At 32.7% G+C, this 21,641-nt stretch overlaps 1 protein-coding gene across 5 annotated transcripts in view; it reads right to left on the bottom strand.

Annotated features, from left to right (window-relative positions):
- LOC114331756 (uncharacterized protein F13E6.1) overlaps window positions 1-21,641 on the bottom strand; it is a 77,523-nt gene that overhangs the window by 7,094 nt on the left and 48,788 nt on the right. For 3 of the 5 annotated variants that reach the window (XM_050648220.1, XM_050648219.1, XM_050648218.1), the window contains one exon: window positions 17,056-17,079. The exons of the other annotated variants lie outside the window; for them this stretch is intronic. In XM_050648220.1, the coding sequence (XP_050504177.1) occupies window positions 17,056-17,079 (24 nt within the window). The remainder of the gene's footprint in view (window positions 1-17,055; window positions 17,080-21,641) is intronic. 5 annotated transcript variants of the gene reach the window in all.

The following is a 21,641-nucleotide window of genomic DNA, read 5'->3' as shown; positions in this document are numbered from 1 at the left end:
GCACATTTGAAGAAACTATTAAACTTTTAAGTATTTTAGTTACCGTTCCTATATCAACATCTGAAGCAGAACGCTGTTTTTCGATGTTTACATCGAAACCTAGTGCTTTAGGTATGCTATCTGCAGAAAAGCATTTTGTAAATTGTATTGATAATTTTAATTATAAAGTCATTGAAAACTTTGCAACCAAAAAATAGAAGAATGAACTTCATATATCGTAAACTTTAAAAGTGACATTACAAAAATTTGTGCATGTGTGTGAATAATGAAATAGTATTATTTTTATAAATTGGTAAATAGAGACTAAATCGTAATAACAATTTTCAAGCACTATCAGCAGTAAATGCTGGTGGTAGGTTAAGAGGTTTTTATTATTCATTAATTTACGGAAGTGTTTTGATCAATGTTGGACAATTGCTTGGCACCTCAGATCAATAAACTTAAGATATGTACATAAGATAAAAGTATCCGCGCATATTTTTTTTTAGTTTTTGTTGTCAGTATACCTTTTTTTGACAATATCGTGAATCCGTCACTAAAAATTTTGGCGGCTGCCCGAGTTGTGGCACTACCTTCTTAAAGTGGTACGAGCCGCCACTGATTCTAGTATGCAATTACATCCTTCTAATTGAAAAATTTTGTTTTGAAAAATTATGGATAACGTAACATTATTTTCAGTTATTTTAATTCAGATAACTCTTTTATTATTAATTTTACGGAAAAAAGCGATTCTTAATAAAAAGTTCTGCATGGTCTAAAATCTAAAATACAACCATCTTTTCGCCAAATTTCGCTCAAGAGTAAAATACGTTTATTTTTCACAATATCGAAAATTGTTATTATGAAAAGTTATTTAGAATTAAAAGCTATGTTTCAGTATGTAATTACATTCTTCTAATTGAAATATTCTGAAATATAAAGGTACTTTACTTTTGATCTAAATTTATCTTTTTTGACATACCTCGTATAAAATTGATAAAATTTGATATAAGATGGTTGTATTTTAAGTTTTAGACTATCCAGAACTTTTTATTAAGAATCACTTTTTTCGTAAAATTAATAATAAAAGAGTTATCAGAATTGAAATAACTGAAAAAATAATGATAGTTATCCATAATTTCTCAAAAAAAATTTTTTTCAATTAGAAAGATGTAATTGCATATTAGAATATAGTTTTTAATTCCAAACAACTTTTCCTAATAGCAATTTCCAATATTACGAAAAATAAAGCTACTTTACTCTTGAGTGAAATTCAAACTTTTTGACATACCTCGTATAATCTTCAAAAAATTTGATATTTAATGAATAAATCTTAGGTTTTGGACCATGCAGAGCTTTTTATAAAGAATAACTTTTTTTCGTAAAATTAATAATAAAAAAGTTTTCCATATGGATACAACTTACAGGGACATACTGTATATGTGTCCAACTTAAGTGACACCCTGTATATAATGTGTACATAATAATGTACATAATACATATCATTGGGTAGACAGCTCAAATAAAAAAATAGTAATCTGCCATTTAACATTACCTACATGAACATTAATAAATAAAATTTATTTATTTGACATTTCAACTTGCCGTTTATGTGTCAAACGAAACAAAGACTTGCATCTCGGGACAGTAATTTAGGGTCCTGATCACAAGCGTTTATAGCCGATGTCAGTCGAAGTCACGCGCTATATAGGTTGAAATATGATAAAAAATTTATTTGCATTTTTACACACATTAAGATTAATGCATTTTTAACAGTGTCCCCCATTGTAGAATTATGTATCTCGCTATATAAAAATTGCTAAAAGACCCTAAATGGCTGTCCTGAGATGCAAGTTGACTTTGAGGTCGGTTATCTCGAAGATGGTTTGAGATATCGAAATACCGTTTTCAGATTTGGATTCAGGAGACAAAACTACATATGGGTCCATCGGTAGATCTGCTTCAAGTATTGCAGGGACGGCAACGCACGAACGAACGGACTTTATAATAATTTATAAACGAAAACAAAATTTTCGTTGAAAATCTGGGAAGATGTATAACCCAGTTTTATTAGGTTATGTCTTTTCAAAAATGTATTCCACAGCATGTGTGTGGTTGAAAAAACTTTTGAGGGTGGTATTATTACTCTAGGAGTATCAAATTCTGACTGTTTTTGTGTGATATTTTGTATTAATATGTTTGTGTAATCTGTATCGTAGATGTAATTGTGTAACTTAAGTTTGTGACATAGTTTTGTATTTGTGTCTTGTATTGTGTGTAAGAATGTAGGCGACTTGTTATCTGACATCCTTTACTCCGCTATTGATAGTATATTCTTGTTGTTGACTTCTTCTTTTAGTGTTAGCAACCGAAGCCTATATTCTGTTGATGGCTTGGCTACACATTTTTCTTCGTTAAGTATGATGGCGACTGCTTCTTTGACTTTTCTCTTTTTCGTGTCTGCTTTTGTCATGATTATTGATGCACATCTTCTGTTCTTGATGTATGTTTTATGTTTCATGGTCTTTTACCCTGATACAGCGAAACAGTATGTCTCTACCAACTTATAATAATTCAGAAGATGCCTTAGAAGGAAAATGGGTTCGCCCGTGAGTAAATAAATAAATAAATAAATAAATAAATAAAATTTGATAGCATTATAATTAGGCATAGAGTCCAAAGGTAGAACGATTTAGATAATTTTAAACGCTGTTAAAATGACGTTGTTGCTTACTTCTACATCGTATTGTTACATAATAAATCGAAATAATTTTACGTACTTTTTTATTTGCTTTTATCCAAAACCTTGACCACCTGATTATCAAGTATGGAAGTAAAATTTAAAAGCATAATTCAAACATTTATTGTTTATACTACTACTATCAGTAATTTGGTTAAACGATTGAAAACTATTAATCATTTTGTTTAATTAATGCTAAAATATATTTGAACTGCGTTTAATGCATTAGTAATTACCAATTTCTGATAAAAACATTTCATTTTCAATGCTCAATTTAAAAACCTTTTAAATAACGAAGATAATCAATTCACTGTTGCTGCCAAGTGTTCCTTTAGAAGGTAATATTAATATTATACATAAACAAGGGTAGAGGGACCAGTCCCTATTATGTATGCCCAAAAACAGTCACAGATGAGATCAATAATACACTAATATATACGTTAAAAAATACATACAATTATTGTTATAATAGAACAGTCAAATCTGTTTTTAAACGAGGTCGTGGGGGAAGAGACAATGCTATTACAATTGCCAGTTCAACAACAAGGTTGTAGGTCTAGAAGATCATGCATCCACGATATATTTATAATGAGGCAGGTTCAAGAGAAGTCATTAGAATACAACAAACCGGCGTTATGTTTCGTGGACTTTAAGAAGGCATTTGACAGGGTCAAATTAATTCTTGTACGCAAGAGAGGACTATGGTACCTGGCAATGGGATAAGACAGGGGGTTCCCTGAGTCCTCTATTGTTCAACCTGATCATGGATAAAATAATAATAAAAGTAAGAACTAAAAACGGATACCAAATGGGAGAAAAACAACTTTAAATAATCTGCTATGCAGACGACGCAATACTAATCTCTCAAAGTGAAAATGATTTACAACGTATGCTGCACCAATATAATATACCCGCTAAAAAATTTAACACATCTTAAGGGCACCCAAAATCCGAAAATTGAATTTTTTAACTTTTTTGGGTTATGATTGAAAATTATTCTCTGAAATCTTCTCTTTCCAACGATATATATATATATATATATATATATATATATATATATATATATATATATATATATATATATATATATATATATAAATATTATAGTATAAAATATCCTTGATTATAAAATTATTTGTTTACTGAACGTCTGCACTTAACTTACCGTGGACCGGTAGCTTTATAACCTAGTAGAGTAGAGTGTTTTATGTTTTTGCGATTTCCCGAATACTAAGTTTTTAACTTTTGATGTCAAATATCTCTGGATCCTTAGATGATAGAAGGTCCAAATTTTTATAGTAGTTGTAGATAGACAATATCAAGTTCTGCGTAAAGTTTTATTGAAAAATGTACAAAAACAAGTAAAATAAAAAATAAAATCTAAACTTTGTTGAGTTTTTTTTGTAGGGGTATTTTAAAAAATTTTAATATAAATGTTTCTTTCACTCCAAATTTACAAAAAACTACGCGGCACTAAAAATACATGTAGTTTCAAAATAAAAAAAGAATTAGGCCTCTAAGTGCTTTGGTTACAGAGATATGTGACATAATGTTAACATTGTCGTTAAATGGGACTTTGGGTGCCCTTAAACATATTTTAAAACAACATCATAAAAGAAATAACGTCCAGAAGACCCAATGGACATGGTTCCTCCGAAGACATTCTGACCAAGAAAGATGTAAATTAAAACTGGAGGGTCCGATAATAGAACAAGTCATGAAGTTTAAATATCTTGGCATCACACTATCTAGCTACGGAAAGTTCGAAACAGAAGTGGAAGATCAACTGAATAAAGCAAACAGATCCGCAGGTTGCCTGAATGAGACAATATGGAGAAATAAAAATATCGGAAAAGAAATGAAAGACAGAATTTACAAAACAGTCATCAGACCAATAATGACATATGCTGCAGAAACACCACCTGATACAGAGGGGACAAAAATAATGCTAGAAGTAGCAAAGATGAAAACCTTTCGAAAAATGGATGATAAGACACTACGGGATAAAGCTAGCAGGGCAGATATACGACGGAGATGCAAGGTGGACAGCGTTAGCAACAAAAGAGTAGAATGGAATGACCACATAAGCCGAATGACAACAAATAGTAAGGACGGCGAGAGACGGTTCTCCAATAGGAAGACGATCAGTGGGAAGACCACTAAAAAGATGGAACGACAACTTACTATAGACACATTGAAAAAACAGACAGTCATGTCTACACAAAAAGAAGAAGAAGTTTTCAAAAACTCTATTTGGTAGAAATTTCTTGCCTAGATCTTGTAGAAAAGTTCTCTTTTTTAATAAGTTAGTGAAATCTGAGGCGTCCATCTTGATTAATGGTAAGTAAACATTTCGTCCATATTTCCAAAACTGATCTTTAATATCTTAAATGTGGTAATTATGTCTCCAAGTTGTCGGCGGAGTTCAAAAGAAGTTAGTTTGGCCATAATAAGTATTTTCCATAAGAGGGTTTTCTCGGTCCTACAATAATCTGAATGGCTTTTCTTTGAATGTAATAATAGTAAAACCGTAATATTAGCAGCATATCTTGTTATAATACTTACGGGAGATGACAATTAGTCCAGAAAGCCACTGCGCATCCGCTAGGAAAAATATTCTAATTCGAATTTTTTGCACAATCTTACTCAAAAAGGACTCCTTTTAACAAATTTGCATGTTGCCAGGACCAAAAGATGGTCAAAAAATTTTTAAACGTTTTTTTTTTTGTTTTTTTTCTAAAATAATTTTTTTGCATGGAAAAAAGTTTTTTTAGGTTTTCTGGATCATTCCAAACAGAAAAGGTCTTTAGCAACTTTTCTCTAAAAATGATAGTTTTTGACATATACGCGATTAAAAATTGAAAAATTGCGAAATCGGCCATTTTTAACCCTCAAAAACTATGTGAAAAACTGAAAATTTGAACGTTGCCAAGGTAGGTAGATATTCTTTAGACATCGATTGATGAAATCCCGAAGAGTTTTTTGCAACACAATATTCAAAACCCCTTTGTTTTTTAATTGCTAATCAAGCGTGCGCGACACTATTTTCCACCGACAGTATGGTGCAAATGAAAGGAATAAATTCGTTATTTCGTAAACCGGCGAATTTAAGGAAAAATCCCGAAACAGGTCGATTTTTATTTTTAAGGTGTGATATTGTGGCATATATGGTATACTAGTGACGTCATCCGTCTGGGCGTGATGACGTAATCGATGATTTTTTTAAATGAGAATAGGGGTCGTGTGGTAGCTCATTTGAAAGGTTCTTTAATTCTCTATTCAGTAATGTAAACATTTACATAATTATTTATACAGGATGTCCTTCTACTTCTTTTTTTGTCAAATAAATTAATTTAATAAAATTTTTTTGGACACCCTGTATAAATAATTAGGTAAATGTTTATATTGCTGAATAGAGAATTGAAGAGCCTTTCAAATGAGCTAGCACACGACCCCTATTCTCATTTAAAAAAATCATCGATTACGTCATCACGTCCAGATGGATGACGTTACTAGTATACAATATATGCCACAATATCATAACTTAAAAATAAAAATCTACCTGTTTCGTGATTTTTCCTTAAAGTCGCCGGTTTACGAAATAACGAATTTATTCCTTTCATTTGCACCATACTGTCGGTGGAAAATAGTGTCGCGCACGCTTGATTAGCAATTAAAAAACAAAGGAGTTTTGAATATTGTATTGCAAAAAACTCTTCGGGATTTCATCAATCTATGTTAAAAAAATATCTACCTACCTTGGCAACTTTCAAATTTTCAGTTGTTCACATAGTTTTTGAGGGTTAAAAATGGCCGATTTCGCAATTTTTCAATTTTTAATCGCTTATATGTCAAAAACTATCAGTTTTAGATAAAAGTCACTAAAGATCTTTTCTGTTTGGAATGATCCAAAAAATCTAAAAAAACTTTTTTCCATGCAAAAAAAACTAATTTTAGGAAAAAAACAAAAAAAAAACGTTTAAAAAATTTTTGACCACCTTTTGGTCCTGACAGCATGCAAATTTGTTAAAAGGAGTCCTTTTTGAGTAAGATTGTGCAAAAAATCCGAATTAGAACATTTTTCCTAGCGGATGCGCAGTGGCTTTCTGGACTAAATTATTAGTTGTGCAACAGGTTAGTACGTGTTGACATGCAAATTATAGACAGTTGCTTAGTTAGTAGTTATCTGCATTAGTACAAACAGGCAATTCTCTTAAAGAATGTCTAAACTAGGATGTCAGTAGCGTTAAAAATAAGACGTGCTAATTAAGATCGAATAATTTTACAGTAGATTCATCAGTCTAACACGAAACGGTTAAAACAGCCAAAAGAACCACTAAACGGTTCTTACAAAAGGAAATGTGGATATTTATAAGAGGACAAGCAAAAGAAACGAGAAGAGAAGTAGTAGAAGCTAAATGCATAAAGACAAACTTTGACAGATATTACTTAAAAAGATTATACTCAGAAGACCAACAGACACCAGCAGGACCAGCAATAAGCACAGCAGAAGTGAAGAAAGCACAAATAAAATTAAAGAACAGAAAAGCTGAAGACATTGCTGGAACAGCAAATGAACTACACTGGGGTGCAAAATTAACCGGACACCTTAAAAATGGGTATTCTTTGATGTCTCGAATTTTCTAAACCTGTTGTCCGATTTAAGTGATTTTTTAATATATTATATCCTTATTTTTTAGCAATATCGCTATGATAGCATTGTTGCTAAACAGTTAAATTTTCATTTTACCGAGTGTACAAAGCAAACTGTGTTTTTTCGCAAAGTTCGCATCACCCTGTGGAATATTCTAGCATTTATAAAATACTGAAATTAAAATCCTATATATATAGTCTCATGTTTTCTCAACATTTTGTTTTTTGATTCATTCGCTTACATTAGACCATAAAAAAGATAGGTACTTTAACAACTAGCCATGCTTTTCATCAATACAGGGTGTTTTTAAATAAGTACGGCAAACTTTAAGGGGTAATTTTGCATGAAAAATTATGACAGTTTGCTTTATAAACGGTATGTCCGCAAATGCTTCGTTTCCGAGATAGGGGGTGTTGAAATTTTTCTTACAAACTCACGATTTATTTATTGCTTTAAGGAGGGGGTATGGTTTGAAATATTTAAATTTTTTTATTATTTCAAATAAAAGTGCATACTTTCAAGAATACTCTCTGAAAATTTCAAAATAATCGGAGTAAAATTACCAGAGATACAGGGTGTTGAATATCCCTACCTTCGACTCGCTTTGCCGCGGCTTCGCGCCAGCACGCCGGAGCGTAGTGAGAAACGTTAAACAACTGTTCGCCTTCTCTTTTGTAGATTACTCCTCAATTTAAAAAACATATTCCACTGTTCATCACTTAACGATTTGCCAGACAAATAAGAAGATGAAGATGCAGTTGTCAAAACTTTAAACGCATTTTTCTCAAAACTTATTTTTCAAATGCGGTGGACATTGTAACTGAAAAACTACTCGGCCGATCTACCTGATATTTTGCACAGATTTTCTTTAGACATTTCGTGAGGTAACAACGTTGAGATAGTTTTCGTTTTGTGCTTATTTTTTGTTCAACAATATTAAATCTGTTGGTTTTCACAAAATTTTTATCAAAAATTTCGTATTTTTGATTTTTGAGGGATACCAAAAATTCAAAAATCATTAAAAATAAAAAAAACTCGACGTTGTTACCTCGTGAAACTCATAAGCTAATAAAATCTTTTTGAATGTATTGTTTCGTATAATCCAGTGATGAGTTCTGATGTCCACCGCAAAATCCATTTTTTTTTGAGCTGCCTGCCAAAATTTGTCGCCAATGGCTTATTTTTCAATATTTGGGATTGAATTTTTTCTTAAATATTCTTTGGATTATACTTAATGTGTTTATTTAATTTAAAAATAAAATAATTCTACCATAGTTTCGAAAAAAATTCACAAAAATGTGCTTGATATGTTGATTTCAAACCATACCCCCTCCTTAAAAGCGGTTGAGATATGCAAATGGCAATTGGTGGGTTTTAAAACGTAGTTATTGCACATTTTTTGACATACAATTAAGAATTTAATATTCGCCATTGGCGCGCTTACGGCAATATGACGGCTCATATTACCCGTATGCGCGCCAATGGTGAATATTAAATTCTTACTTGTATGTCAAAAAATGTACAATACCTGCGTCTTAAAAACGTTTTGCCTTTTAAAGCAATAAATAAATCATCAGTTTGTAAGAAAAATTTCAACAACCTCTATCTCAGAAACGAAGTATTTGCGGACATAGGTTTATAAAGCAAACTGTCATTATTTTTTCATGTAGAATTACCCCTTGTAGTTTGTCATACTTATTTAAAAACACCCTGTATTGATGAAAAACATGGCTAGTTGTTAAAGTACCTAACTTTTTTATGGTCCGACATAAGTGAGTGAATCAAAAAACAGAATGTTGAGAAAATATGAGGCTATAGTTGGGTTTTAATTTGAGTATTTTATAAATGCTATAATATTCCACAGGGTGATGCGAAGTTTGAGAAAAAAACACAGTTTCATTGGTACACCCGGTATACAATGAAAATTTACCTTTTGATCAACAATTAATATTATTATATTGCTAAAGAATAAGGCTATAACATATTTAAAAATCACTTAAATTTGACAACAGGTTTAGAAAATTCGAGACATCAAAAATTACCCATTTTTAAGTTCTCCGGTTAATTTTGCACCCCAGTGTAATAAAATGTAGCGAAACAATGATGACAGATCAAGTAGCACCATTAATATAATATAAAAATACAACAAAGTATCCCAAGAATGGAAAATAATAGAACTAATCCTGACGTTTAAAAAAATATGACAAAAAGAACCGGAAAACTATACCTAGAGGAATCATATATTAATAACACGTTGAACCTAATGAAAATAGTTTTAACCACATTAATAAACGAGAGCATATCACTACTTGAGGATGAACAACAAGGCTTCCGAAAAGGAAAATCATGTACAGACGCAGTATTTTTTATAATACAAACATAGTCCAGAAAGCCACTGCGCATCCGCTAGGAAAAATATTCTAATTCGGATTTTTTGCACAATCTTACTCAAAAAGGACTCCTTTTAACAAATTTGCATGTTGCCAGGACCAAAAGGTGGTCAAAAATTTTTTAAACGTTTTTTTTTTTTGTTTTTTTCCTAAAATTATTATTTTTGCATGGAAAAAAGTTTTTTTGGGTTTTTTGGATCATTCCAAACAGAAAAGGTCTTTGGTGACTTTTCTCTAAAAATGATAGTTTTTGATATATAAGCGATTAAAAATTGAAAAATTGCAAAATCAGCCATCTTTAACCCTCAAAAACTATGTGAAAAACTGAAAATTAGAATGTTGCCAAGGTAGGTAGATATTCTTTAAACATCGATTGATGATATCCCGAAGAGTTTTTTGCAATACAATATTCAAAACTCCTTTGTTTTTTAATTGCTAATCAAGCGTGCGCGACACTATTTTCCACCGACAGTGTGGTGCAAATGAAAGGAATAAATTCGTTATTTCGTAAACCGGCGACTTTAAGGAAAAATCCCGAAACAGGTCGATTTTTATTTTTAAGTTATGATATTGTGGCATATATGGTATACTAGTGACGTCATCCGTCTGGGCGTGATGACGTAATCGATGATTTTTTTAAATGAGAATAGGGGTCGTGTGGTAGCTCATTTGAAAGGTTCTTCAATTCTCTAGTCAGTAATGTAAACATTTACATAATTATTTATACAGTCTGTCCTTCTACTTCTTTTTTGTCAAATAATTTAATTTAATAAAAATTTTTTGGACACCCTGTATAAATATTTAAGTAAATGTTTATATTACTGAATAGAGAATTGAAGAAACTTTCAAATGAACTAGCACACGACCCCTATTCTCATTTAAAAAAATCATCGATTACGTCATTACCTCCAGATGGATGACGTCATTAGCATACCATAAATGCCACAATATCATAACTTAAAAATAAAAATCGACCTGTTTCGGGATTTTTTCTTAAAGTCACCGGTTTACGAAATAACGAATTTATTCCTTTCATTTGCACCATACTGTCGGTGGAAAATAGTGTCGCGCACACTTGATTAGCAATTAAAAAACAAAGGAGTTTTGAATATTGTATTGCAAAAAACTCTTCGGGATTTCATCAATCGATGTTTAAAGAATATCTACCTACCTTGGCAACATTCAAATTTTCATTTTTTCACATAGTTCTTGAGGGTTAAAAATGGCCGATTTCGCAATTTTTCAATTTTTAATCGCTTATATGTCAAAAACTATCATTTTTAGAGAAAAGTCACTAAAGATCTTTTCTGTTTGGAATGATCCAAAAACCCTAAAAAAACTTTTTTCCATGTAAAAAAAATAATTTTAGGATAAAAACAAAAAAAAAAACGTTTAAAATATTTTTGACCATCTTTTGGTTCTGGCAACATGCAAATTTGTTAAAAGGAGTCCTTTTTGAGTAAGATTGTGCAAAAAATCCGAATTAGAATATTTTTCCTAGCGGATGCGCAGTGGCTTTCTGGACTAACACGGAAAAGGCGCTACATAATAATCAACGGCGTACCTTGGCTTGATTGTCTTACGGATTCCAAAATAGATGGACAATTGACTGGCTTGTGGAAATAGACATAACCACAGGTATAAGGCATGGAGACTCTTTAAGCCCTTTACTCTTTATTGGATGAAATAATTAAAACCGTGAAGAGAGGTTATAAGTTGGGAAATAAAGAAATTGCGATCCTTTGCTACGCATACGGTGCCATACTAACAGCACGAATTGAGGAAGTATTACAAAGAGTGGTGCACAAGGTCAAAATAATAGCAAAGAAGCCAAACATGGCCATTTCAGCCCAGAAAATAAAAACAATAGTCATCAACAAAGAACCGATCATATGTAAGGTAGAAATTGACGGAACCATCATTAAACAGATTATGAAAATGAACTATTTAGGCGTCACACTATTCACTTACGGTGGTACAGGAGATGGAATAAAAAACAAATCTTCTTCATGTACCATGTGCTTTCAGAATATTGGTTACCAACATAGCTACCTTAATTTTATTCACTGCCACCCTAAATACCACACTTATCAATACCATACCAATCTCGCAAATTCTTCAACCATGAAATCTTTCTCTTTGTCCTGCGTTTGCCTACTATTTTCCTTTGCATAATATTTTGCAACAACCTAGATTTGGGACCTCTCATTGCATGTCCGAAGTATGTACTCCAGTTTTGTCTTCTTGTATTGTGGAGTATCGAGTCTTCTCCAGTCAAGAAACTTTTAAAACCATTCTGTAGCACATTTCGAAAGCCTGAAGGCGATTTAGATGACTTTTGTTCACAGTCCAAGACTCGACACCATAAAGTAAAACCGAGAACAAGCAGCAGTGAAGTAGGTGCATCCGCAATGACAATTTTAGTTCTTTGTTACATAATACCTAAAACATCTTTCTAAAAGAGGCTCTAGCCTGCCCAATTCTGGATCTAATTTCACCGCGACTCTCTGCGTTACAATTTAACTAATATCAAAGGTAAAACATTTGATCAATTTGCTGATTCTTGGTACTCTTTACATAATTAGACGGTTTTATATTCTGTTCTTTACTTATTACGAGTAGGTACCTGCTCCATAACCTGCTTCCTTATAGCTCTCAATGACACTGTCATGTAATGTTTGCGGATATTCTTGTGTAGCAGCTAGGAGTACTGTGTCGTCCGCATATCACAAATTATTGATGACTTCACAGTTCACAATTATTATTCCCTCTTGTTTTTAAGAAAGTGCAGTTATAACAATTCTTTCGAAGTAAATGTTGAAAAGCGAGGGCTACAAGAGGCATCCCTGCGGTACTCTTTCGATTCTACTACTCGATTCCACTGATTTTTGCAATTATGTGAACGTCTATACCATAAAAATGCAACAAAAATAAATACAGAAAGTCAAAGCGCCACGTAGTTCGGCTAGAGCCGAAAAAAGTGCAGCAACAGAGCATGTGTCGAAATGGTCAAGCGATAGAGCATGCACCTGTTGAATGAAGGCCTCTACCTAAAAGACGCTCAATATCAGGTGCTAAATGCTATCTGAACGCCAGATATAGATTTAGCATGTATGGAAAAGATTTAGTTTAAATTATTTTACAGTTTAAATATCTAGGCATCACACTATCTAGCTACGGAAAGCTCGAATAAGTTTCGGAAGATCAAGTGAAAAGAGCAAACAGAGTCGCAGGTTGCCTGAATTAAACAATATGGAGAAATAAAATATGGGAAAAGAAATGAAAGGCAGAGTTTACAAAACCGTCATCAGACCAATCGGCAGAAGCACGACCTGATACAGAGAGAAAAAAATGCTAGAAACAGCAAAGATGATAACCCTTCGAAAAATCGATGATAAGACACTATGGGACAGAGTTAGAAGGTCAGATATACGACGGAGATGCAAGGTGAACAACATTAATAACTAGGTAGGAAACTGAAGAGCAAAATGGTAACAACCACATAAGCCGAATGACAAGAAATAGTGACGGTTCCCTAAGCCCGACCGCACATCAAAGAAACATGAAACGTAAATTACGTTTCATGGAAATAAACCACTGCTAAACAAATATATATCCGGCCATTTATGAGACTCTCCGAAAATAAAAATGTGTCATGAGCATGAATCACAGTCGTTTCATTAGTAGGCGGACTTTGAGATTTTTTTAACAGTGTTTTCTTTTCATGAAACATGTTTTTCGTTGCATGTTTCATGTTTTTCGTTTCATGTTTCTTTGGTGTGCGGCTTGGCTAATAGGAAGGTGATCAATGGTAAGACCACGAAAACGATGGAACGACAACTTACTGGACGCACACTGAAAAAACAGTCATCTCAACAAAAAAAGAAGAAGAAAAGAAGAAAAGAGTGGAAAGCTCACGAGGCTACTCGACTTGTTTGTTTACAATCTACAATGGTCGGTATCTTCTACATTTGAGAGCAAAACAATCGACTCACTCGCTGAATTGTACACGTTAGTTGTCTCGAATTTCCTAAACCTGTTGTCCGATTTGAGTGATTTTTTTTAGTATGTTATAGCCATATTATTTGAGAAAATCGATGTAATAATATTGTTGCTTTGCTAGACATGCAAATGTTATTTTATACCGGATGTAACAATCATACTGTGTTTTTTTCTTACAGTTCGGAACGCCCTGTGAAATATTCTAGCATATATAAAAGATTTAATAGCCTTAGGCTTTATTAACATTTCTTTTTTTGATTCATTTGCTTATGTTGGATAATAAAAAAAGTTAGGTACGTTAACAACTAACGACGTTTTATCAATAAATCATAATTTTCTGCTTAGTTAATTAAACAAGCCTATAGTAGGCTACGAGAAATTAACAATTTAATGGATGTCAAATTGTTAACAGTCAAAAGTGTCTGGTTTGTTGTGAAAATTAGTAGCTTTATTATTTAAAATTTCTAAGTCCGTATTTTTTTGTTGTTTGGTGGAAATGGAAAGCGCAGTGGCGGCTTTAGCGGGTAAGCAACTGCCTACCCAAAATTTGTGGGCAACGCATGTGGAATTGTGGATCATACATCACGCAATGGGCCGAGCCGTGTATTACACTGCCAGAGCCGTAGTGATACAGCCGGCGTTGTTAGCAGGGCCGCGCGGGCGGGCTCAAGGTTACACAGAACCGCCACCCCCTTCCCCCCACACTCCATCAGTTACATTTTTCTGTTCAATAGAAGGTTCAATTAAACAATTCAGTAAACATTTTAAAATAATATGTACAACTCTTTTTCGAACACTGTAAGAATAACTAACTTGTGTAATACATTTTGTGTGATTTGCCTCGTCAATTTGATTTTGTCGTTTTTATTTCCCAATACTAATTAGGCTAAATACATTATATATACATAGTGCACTTACCCTAACAGAGTTCTGTATCAGGTACCGGTAAGTTTATTAAATTTATAACATAAGACTAGATAGACTATAGAGGTAGGCCTACATTAAGTTTCTTGGAAAATATATATTAGTATAATTGTTACCTCCAGCTAGGCATTAACTCACTTAACAAGTTGTTTGGAAAATTAAGTCAGAGAGAGCCTAAAAACTCACAATTTCGTTTGTCATTTCCAAAAAATTTTCCCCAGACCCCCCTTTTAGCTGGGGGGTATTCCATACCCCCCAGAAGCTTACTACCCAAAAGTACAATCCTGGAGCCGCCCCTGGGAAAGCGCTACAATGAAATTGACCCGCGATGAGTTTGTTCAAGCAATGATCTTACATAGCGAAGGACTTAGCTACCATGCTATTGGCTTATATTAATTGGTAACAATAATTTTTTGCTAATGCACGATAATGCAAGAGCTCACGTTCACAAACTGTAACCGAATATTTACAACAGGTAAATCTTCGGACTTTGAATTGGCCATCGCATAGTCCAGTTCTTAACCGGATCGAACATTTGTGGGTCATAATTGGCAGAAGACTACGACATCATTTGTCTTCCCCTAGAACCTTACAAGAGGTAGAAACAGTAGCTCTCAAGATGTAGAATAATATCGATTAAGACCAAATAGCGTACCTCATTTGTAATATAAAAGTACATTTCTCTTTTATTATCGAACATTAGAGCAGCGGTTCTCAAATTTTTTTAGTTGCGGCACCCTTGAAGGGCTAAAAATATTTCGAGGCACACCAGCCCTTGAAGCGATTTGGGAAACGACAAAAGATGAAAAATAAAATTTTGAGGCTCTTTTGATTTCAATATAAACTTTATTTCAGATCAATAAAATACAGTGCATTTGATATTCAAATATCCTTGCACCACACAGTGGCGCAGTGGCCGGTTGTTCGACTTTTCTTAAGGGGGTTGGGGGTATAGTATTTTTGATTATCTTTTCGATTTTTTTTATTGGCTTATTCGATTGTAAATATTTTCAAGAGTATACCATTAAAATTTCAAGTTAATCCGAGCAAAATTGACGGAGATATGGATATATACAAAAATTTTCTTAGTATTACTTATTGACAAAACTACATTTTTTTTAAAACCCGTTTTCTGAAAAACATGTTTTTTTGAGGTGGTGTACATCATAACTCAAAAAGTAATGCACTGATTTTTCTGAAATTTTGCACACATCTTTTTTAGATATTTTACTAGGTAGTGACGTCGAGTTTTTGCTTATTTTAACAATTTTTTTTATATTACCATTTTTCTCTTTACCGAACACACTTCACTTTTTTTCTTTTTTGGATTTTTTCACTTTAAAGTTATACCATTAATTTAAAAATCAATATAATCATAAAAACTCGACGTCACTACCTCAAGAACTAAACTCTTAAACTAAAATAATCTTTTTGGTTTATATGTTTCGGATGATTCTGTCCGAAGATATAGTGTACACCGCAAATCATCTTTTTTTGGATCGTCTACTTAAAAATGACGCCACCACTTCATTTTTAAATATTTTTCAATAAAAATTTAACTGAATAATCTTAAAGTGTTGTTCTCTAAGATAGCCTTTTACCCATTTACCTTAACCCCACCACTTTCAAGGGAAAACGTTTTAAAATTATGCAAAAAAACGCAGAATTAACTATACCCCCCCCCTTAAATGTTCCACGTCACCCTTGGCAAATGCTTGAGGCACCCCAGGGTGCCGCGTCACCCACTTTGAGAACCTCTGCATTAGAGAATGAATCAAAAAACAAAATGTTAACAAAGCCTAGGGCTACAATTGAGTTTTAATTTAAATATTTTATATATGCCATAATATTCCACAGGGTGTTCCGAACTTTAAGAAAAAAACACAGTATAATTTTTACACCCGGTATCAAATGACATTTGCCTGTCTAGCAACAATATTATTACATCGATTTTCTTAAATAATAAGGCTATAACATACTAAAAAGATCATTCAAACCGGACAACAGGTTTAGGAAATTCGAGACATCTAACGTGTACAATTCAGCAAGTGAGTCGATTGTTTTGCTCTCAAGTGTAGTTTTATCTATACTGAATTTGTTAATAACAATTCTTTAGTAGGGTATACACATGTAGATTAAGATGTGGTCTTCAGGTGTTCAAGTTTGATACCTCTTTGATATTTTAAGATCACATTAACACTGGATTGGAAACAGAGACTAAGGCCATAAATCAAAAGCTCTATAAAACATTTAACCCATTTGAACATATAAAGCAGATTGACGCAGACAACATTGATTTAATTTTTTTAGTTGCATTAGTAGTCACAGCCACAACATTATTGCACATTAATTCAAAATATACCAACCTCATAAAAAGTCACTACATTCCCCTAAAACAAAAATAATATCACAATTAGTTAGTGGATAGACATCACTTGGTTGGCTAGGCACAAATGGGTCACCTTTTGCGAAATAGTAAATGATCTATGTGGTTAATACACTTCATTGATGTCTACATGTATTTCGTGCAATCAATATGATGAACGCAATTTGCAACACAACAAATACAGTTTTTTAATTATATAAGCTTACATGCCATACATGCGTGTTGAAACTAAAAATTTAGTAAATTAATTAACACAAATTATTATTAGACAAACTTTAATATTTTGTTTAGACCATTATATTATCCCCATAACTATGTGACGTCAGCAGCTGAGAAAGAAAAAAATAAATTTGCAATGTTTTACTTTTCTATCCCTTATATCTGTACTTTTAGCTCTATTCCATAGTCTTTTACCAACAATTTTTTTTAAAGAATTTCATCTCCCCTGTTTCTACCATTTTTTTATTCTGTGTCGGGTCGTGTTTCTGCCGCGTATGTCATTACTGATATGAAAAAATTAAAAAAGAAACTAATTTACTATGACTACAAACAAGTTTTTTTTATTTAAATAATTGTATTTTTTTATAGTTTGTTTAAAATTATCAATTTATAAGTTAATTGAAATTTGTTTTATTATGTATTTTATTATTAAGTTTAATTATTTTTTATTTGTTATAGGTTTTATTTTAGATGAAAGATGATTGTTTTGTAAATTCTGCCTTCCATTTCTTTCTATTCTTATTTGTCTATCTTGTTTCATTCAGGCATTATGTTTGCTTTATTTACTTGATCTTCCACTTCTGTTTCGAGCTTTTTTTATCTAGACAGTGTGATGTCTAGAATCTAGAAATTGAAACTACATCGAATCCATCAATTATTGAAACTACATCACTTGTTCTATAAGTAGAGGATCCGATATAAGGTCGATTTGCACCGATCTGTTTAATGGATAAAAATTATTTAATATGGAATTTAGAATGTTAACAATTACAAAAAACAAGGGTTGCCAGATCTAATCTTGTTCTAACTATATTTAATTAATAATTAAAAAAAGAATGTGTGTGTACTTTGTACGCACGTAAGAAGATATTCTTCTATTATATAATAGGTAATTTAAACGAAGTAAATATACTTAAAAGGTTATTTGTACTTATTTTATTTAAAAATCAAACTAACTTTCTTATCTACCACTTTCAAAAAAGAAGAATATCTTCAAAAATTATATAATAATATACTTACAATCATAAAATCTATAAAAAAAATAAAAAAATAATAACTTGCTTGGGGCTTGAACCCACTTCACGTCTACCGCGCCGTACGAAAGTTGACGGTATTTCAAACTGCACCACATTCGCGTATACGTCATGTGGGAATATACACAAACTAAACGTTTACACCATAAATTTATATGAATTTAATAAAATTATTAGTTGGATTTTTGTCGAAATAAAATACAACAAAATATACAGTAAGAAAACGATATATGAGATGAAGATTTGTAGAAAGTTTGTTCGTAATCAGATTATGTAAATTAAAGCATTGCCTACTAATAGGTATCTACATTATTTTGCTTACATTTTCCAAATAGATAGATATTGAAACTATTAGGTATTTCCAACTGAAACATTTAGAATTACGTACCTGCGGCTTTTCAAAACTATTTAAAAAGTCACTATAATTATAAATTTATTTTATTTCTGTCCACACATCAATAAAAACTAATACAATATTTTTGTTTACCGATAACCTCCATATTGAACAATTATTGACAGATCATTTCAAAATTTCAACACCCAATCAGAGCCCGTATAACGATTAATACCATACTGTCGGTGTGCGCATGCGCGCGGATCAATCAAATTTTACCCTCAATCGATTCGCCGCTAAAGAAGAATATCTTCAAAAATGACATTTTTTTATGAATTAAAAAAAAATCGACTCTGGCAGATATTATTTAAGTTTTTTTGGATCATTCTAAACAAAAAAGGTCTTTTGTAATTTTTCTCTAAAGTTGATCGTTTTCGAGTTATAAACAATTTAAAACTGAAAAAAAGAACGAAAGATGACAATTTTCAAGGCTCAAAAACACAAGTAAAAAATATGATTTTTTTAATCATCGAGTACATAAAGAACCCCGCAGAAACCTTATGGGAAATGGCTCTCTGTCAAATGTTCTGAAACTTCGGAAAAATTTTATGAATACTTCAAAATGAGTTACGAAAAATATCAAGAACTCTTATTTATTATAAAAACTTATCTCACAAAACAAAATATAACATTTAATTCTTTATAATATTCGAAATCTTCGAAAAATATCAAGAACTCTTATCTATTATAAAAACTTATCTCACAAAACAAAATATAACATTTAATTCTTTCACTTTAAAAATCAGCTAATTTATAGTTTTCAAAGACAGCATATAATGGATTCCGACAGCAACATATTGAATTCAGCATCTATTCTAACAACTGGTTACATTAAAATATATACAACCCTTGGACCACCCGTCCATATTTTCAGTTTTGTTTCGTTGTCGTAGCGCTAATTATTCACTCCGCATCGAATTGCTATGCTACACCACGCTCTTCCGATATTTCGGCGCGTTTCGGTGTGACTCGATCTTGTTCGTTTCCGTAAAGTATGCTCTGCGTCATTTGAATACACAAAGATGTTAAATTGTCAATCGTCCTGTTATGTTCCGTTGCGTGCTGATCCGGACAAGTGAGCGCGGACCTTTAGTAGATCTGCTGTTATAACTACATAATATAATCTATAAGTAAGTGTCCTCAGATATTAATTTAAAATTCTTTAGTATTGAATATATTGCTATTATTTTCTTGTTGCATCTGCTTTTTTGTGGCGTTGAGTCCACTTCACTTATCTGGTTGTACCACCATCCCTGAGAAATACAAATAGAAGACCCTCTGGTCTTCACTGCCACATCTCCAGTATACAACACTGCTCACATCTGATGAAATATAATTGAGGTAAAAAGAAATGTCTAAGAAAAAATAGAAATAAATGTTATTGTAAATATTATATGGACTACATGTTTTTGTGTTTACCTGTTTTTTAGCGTCTCAACGCATTTCGGTAGAGATCAATGGAATGAGTGACATGGAGACCTAAGTTCCCATCTCTTACCGTACTACTCAATCATATGCCAACACGATCCACCGCAGTATTCTAATTTAAATCGCAGATACGTTTTGGATTTTAAACTGCTTAGTTCTCGCATTCCGGCGAATATTCTCCGTAAGGGCTTCAAGGGTCTGAGGCTTGTTGACTTAAACTCGCGACTTTAAAAATCTCCATAAAAAGAAGTCTGGAACGGTTAAATCGGGTGATCTAGCAGACCAGTGCAAATCACCAAAACGAGAAATTAAGCGATCCGGAAACGCTTCCTTCAGAATATCGGTTGAGGCTCGCACAGCACACCACGTAGTAACTTCGAGAGGGTGTAATGAGCTCCATCACTCATGATCATTTTCGAAGAAAAATCGTCATCTTCTTTGTTTAGATTTAGGATGACTCGAGAGTGGGTTAGACGCGTTTGGCGGTCAACATTTAACAGCTGATGCACAACCTGTACTTTGTAAGGGAACATCTTTCACCAAAATTCTGCGTAGGGTCCACCGGATAATGCCCAAATGCGTGGCACGTAGTCTTGTCAATGTTCCGGGCTCTTCTTCGACAGCTTGGGCAACAGCAACGATATTCTCAGCAGAAAGGCTGCTCCGGGGCCGGCCAGCCTCGGGAGCATCTCGTGTTGTTCCAGTCTCTTTAAGGCGAATGGCCAAAGGCTGCAGTATTTGTCCAGTTGGTGTCGGACGGCCAGGCAATCACCGGAAATAAAAATTCATGCTGCGCCCACACAATCGACGAATTGTTGCGCAAAAAAATAGAAACGATTATGTCGCGCTCTTGCGGAGTAAACTGATTAATGGCTTATCGATTTGTATTCTGCGTCTGTTTACTTCACAAATGTCAAAACCCAATTAACATTTGACGCCATTTGCAAGAGTTATAGCGTTTTTCAATTGGTTGATTACTTTTGCCTCACATGTTAAGTTGTTATGTACGAGAATATATCAAAAGCATGTAACGTTACAACGTTCCATCTCCTTTCTATAATTTCTCCTATTGTGTTCCTTTGTATTTCACTTCTCATATATAGCTTTTCTCTTCATTTTGTTTCTTTGACATTTGAGTTAATTCTCGTTAAAAGCCTTTTTGTTTTAGTTTACATTTCATTCTGTAGTCTTTACTTTCAAATTAAGTTCCATTCGCTATTCAAAAATTAAGTTCAGCATTTCAATTCTTTTAATAGCTCCTATCCTATTCCTTGAACGTACTTCAAATAATAATTTTCTAAAACCCGAACTGTTTATTGTAATTAGCGAGCATCAAATATATTCGTCAGTTACTAGTTTTTCTCCCATACGTTAACCACTTAAAAACGGGTTCCTTCGTGTAATTTGTTCTCGAAATAAAACTTCAAACAATTAAAATCGATGAAATTATAATACAAGAAGTTTTTCCCAACTTATTTGGGGTGAGTATTT

The sequence above is a fragment of the Diabrotica virgifera genome, chromosome 4, assembly GCF_917563875.1.
Source record: "Diabrotica virgifera virgifera chromosome 4, PGI_DIABVI_V3a".
Lineage (NCBI taxonomy): Eukaryota > Metazoa > Arthropoda > Insecta > Coleoptera > Chrysomelidae > Diabrotica > Diabrotica virgifera.
This window is presented reverse-complemented; position numbering and strand designations above follow the sequence as displayed.